The sequence below is a fragment of the Pelophylax lessonae genome (genome assembly GCF_965119305.1).
Source record: "Pelophylax lessonae genome assembly, chromosome: 8".
In the NCBI taxonomy this organism is placed as follows: Eukaryota; Metazoa; Chordata; class Amphibia; order Anura; family Ranidae; genus Pelophylax; species Pelophylax lessonae.
In genome coordinates, this window is record NC_138775.1 from 183645901 (window position 1) to 183649808 (window position 3908).

Genomic DNA, 3908 nt, shown 5'->3' on the forward strand with positions numbered 1-3908 from the left:
GCAGGCTGGATTTGAACAGCTGACATAGAGGCAGGCTAGACTGAAACAACTGACATTGATCAAAAAGCTGAAAGTTCTTGTATGGAGGCAGGCTGGACTAGAACTTCTGGCACAGAGGCAAGTTGGACTTGAATTGCTGGCACATAGGTAGGCTAAAATGAAGTTGCTGGTACAGATGCAAGCTGGACTGGTACATAAGCAGGCTGGAAGGTAAGCAGCCTGGTCAAAAGCTGGCAATTTGACGATGACAAGGCTTGACAGAAGCTGGTGGCAGCATAGACTGGTCAGAAGCTGGTGCAGAAACATGCTGGTCTGAAACAGGAACACATTCAAACAGTATGGAGCTTGATACTGACAAATGATCTGTCAAGTTAAGCTGAGGCAGGAGTGTTCAGTGACAGAACAGTGTCAGCTGGAATATGTTTGCTCCTTTCTTGGTTTGATCACTGGAGTTTTACTGGTAATTGTAGATCATTGATCAGGCTGTTTTATTGGCAGATGGAACATCGGTAAACCTGAGAGCGCATGGTAGCAATACAAAGATAGGGTGCCTGAGTGGTTTCCATGGGTATCTGATTAGTTACAGTGGCTGCACACAACAGATGTGAACAGAACCAGAAGCTTGTAGAGTAGGGTACTGATATATAATTGTGAGTAAGCTGTACTGAGTTGTAGCTGTGGTTGCTATGGTTAACATTGATGAAGAAATTAGGGACGACTGGTGTCTGGAGGCTGGAAACGGGGGCATGGGAGCTGATGGTCTACATACATTTTAACTTCTCATGGCATGAAAACTTGGAATGCATGAGGTGGCAACTGCAATTTCAACAAGAAATGGTTTGTGTGACTTCTCCTCAGTTGAAAAATGTCAAGCCTGCAAAAACATTGCTTCTTGCAGCCAAGAGTATTTGAATTTAGGTCATTCACACAAAGGCACGTCTAATTTGGAAAAAAATGTGGTATTATCCCAACTCTTTTCTTTGAAGCTCCTGCTTGGGTCCCCTTGATTACACTGGGTACAACAGAGTACACATTTGATGCAGTAGTCCTTCAAGAGTATGTGGCCAGATGTTGACTAGAAACTAGTTAGAGTGGCCCTTTTCCCTTCTCGGCTCCACAGAGAAGATGCCTGGAGTAACAGTGACAGACGTTAACCAGCAGGAGTTCGTCAGGGCCCTGTCTGCTTTCCTCAAGAAGTCTGGGAAACTAAAAGTACCAGAATGGGTAGACACAGTTAAACTTGCCAAACACAAGGAACTGGCACCTTATGATGAAAACTGGTTCTACACCCGTGCTGCTTCCACAGTTCGTCACTTGTACCTCCGTGGTGGTGCCGGAGTCAGCTCCATGACAAAAATCTATGGTGGGCGCCAGCGTAATGGTGTCATGCCAAGCCACTTTAGCAGTGGATCAAAGACCGTGGCCAGGAAGGTGATGCAGGCTCTGGAGGGACTCAAAATGGTGGAGAAAGACCCCAATGGAGGTCGCAAACTGACTCCACAAGGACAGCGAGACCTCGACAGAATTGCTGGACAGGTTGCAGCAGCCAACAAGAAACATTAAACACATTTGTAAACAAAATAAAATAATCTGCTCAAAACGTCAAAAAAAAAAAAAAAAAGAAACTACTTAGGCTGCATTCACATGTCAGCGTTTGGATCACGGGCAGAACCGCCGCAGTTCCGCCCGCGATCCAGAGATTATTGCAAATCGCGGGTCGCCTAGCGTTGCCCGTTGATTTGCAATAGCCCCCCAAACGCCGAGCGATGTTGCCGCGATTTCCGCCTGCCGAATCGCGGCAACATCGCGCAAACAAAATCGCGGGACGCAATACGCTCCAAAGAAGTACAAGAGCTTCTTTGGAGCGTATTGCGTCCCGCGATTTTGTTTGCGCGATGTTGCCGCGATTCGGCAGGCGGAAATCGCGGCAACATCGATCGGCGTTTGGGGGGCTATTGCAAATCAACGGGCAACGCTAGGCGTCCCGCGATTTTCAATAAATCTCCGGATCGCGGGCGGAACCGCGGAGGTTCTGCCCGCGATCCAAACGCTGACATGTGAACGGAGCCTTAGAGTGACAAGGTAATAAAGATGTCCTTGTTCTTTTTTTCCCAATGTAACTCAGCTTGAGTCTGTGCCACTAATGGATGGAAGGCATCACTGTATGAGGGGATTTAAGGCAATTCATTAAGTCATCAAACTTGTCTTAATATCTCAACAAAATATAAAAATATTGAGAATTGGTTTATCTCAAAGAGTCTAATAAGGCCTTTGTGAACTACAGAACCCTCCCCACTCCCAAATCATCTTGTATGAATGAATTCACGGAGAAGTATTTTGTAGTTCAGAAAAAGGCAACTGGGAAGGGTTGACACCATTTTTGTGGTTTCAGTCTGAAAATTATTTGTGCTGTCAGCCCACAAGAGGAAATTGGCAGCCAGGTGCATTTTGTACCAGGATCAACAGGTATTTTTCTGTAAATGGATAAACCATGGGAAGATGTGCATGTTTTGAAGGAATGAGTATGTGCAAGAAATGTACTGCATCTTTATTTATTTAACCTTTGCAATTTAAGCTGAACACCGCCTCCACTCTCTCTCGACCGATTGATACTCACTTCTCCAGTTTTTCTGTCAATCCCTTTCCCATTACAGCTACCATCAAAATACCTAGAGGTTGTTTTATAAAAAAAAATTGCTGTGTATAAGCCATCATGTTTTCTGATATACAATTTGTTTTTTTGCAGAGAAATTATAACATTCATTTGATGAATCCTGTGTGTTTCATTGTCGTAAAACAGTAAATATAATGTGTTAAAGCAGTATTAAACTACCACTTTAAACTAAAGGTAAACTTACAATAAGGTTTACCTGTGAGTACAAAGAATATCTCCTAGACGCGAACCGTTTAGGAGATATTCACATTAGCAATAGCCGATGACATCACCTGCACATGCGCAGTGATGCTTAGCACGCAGGGCACAAAAATTGTGCTGTGCAATGCAGAGCACTGTGTCGTGATCAAGACTCCCACAGGCATGGCATATAAACAGCCGAAGTGTGGGAACCTGGACGGAAGACCATTTGAAAAAGCAAGTGCTGGCAGCCTGTCAGGAGCCTCTTGCCAGCCCCACTCATTTTAATGTGCATTTTTATACTTGTAAGTAGGCATGATCGAACTTTTCAAAAGTTCTGTTCAGCCAGAACATCCGAACTTCCCGAAAGTTCAGCCCGGATTTCAGAACCCCATTGAAATCAATGGGACCCGAACTTCGGTAATCAAAAAACACCATTTTGAAGCCCAAAAACCCAATAAATGTCCCTAAAAAGTGCCTAGGGTTCTGGGTCATGCCCGAAGGAACTATTAATCACACAAAAAAAAGTTCTTAGAAATTGTCATTTTTGATAGAGAGCCAATTATTGAAAAAAAAAAAAAAAAAAAAAAAAAAAAAAACTTCTTTTGATTTAGTGTCTGGGGGGTCTAAAAAGTGTACCTGTGAAGTTTCAGCTCTGTAGCATGTCCAGAACCAGAAAAAAAAAGATCGTTTGTATTAGGTCACTTATAGAACAGGGATATGGCTCCGCTATTTTCACACCTTGCCAGTTTTGTAGCAAGCGTTTTTTTGGGCATTTTTTGGGGGACTTTGGAGGCAGGCAAAACATCTGAACTTCTGTGTAGGGGTATATATACATACACACTTATATGTATATATACCCATACACATATATAGGTGTGAAAATATCAGAACACTATGCTTGCACTAATGAAATAATGAACACCAATATGTCTCCACTCCTATCACACCTATATATATGTGTATGTGTAAAATACATATAAGTGTGTGTGTATATATAACCCTATACAGAAGTTCAGATGTTTTGCCTGCCTCCAAAGACCCCAAAAAAATG

General features: G+C 43.1%; 1 protein-coding gene across 1 annotated transcript; it reads left to right on the forward strand.

Moving 5' to 3' along the window:
- The first annotated feature begins 1100 nt into the window (after nucleotides 1-1100).
- Nucleotides 1101-1596, forward strand: LOC309561963 (small ribosomal subunit protein eS19-like). Its single transcript, XM_082266053.1, has one exon. It carries the CDS (start codon nucleotides 1126-1128, stop codon nucleotides 1561-1563), a length of 438 nt encoding a protein of 145 aa, XP_082122179.1. The 5' UTR covers nucleotides 1101-1125; the 3' UTR covers nucleotides 1564-1596.
- The last annotated feature ends 2312 nt before the right edge of the window (nucleotides 1597-3908 follow it).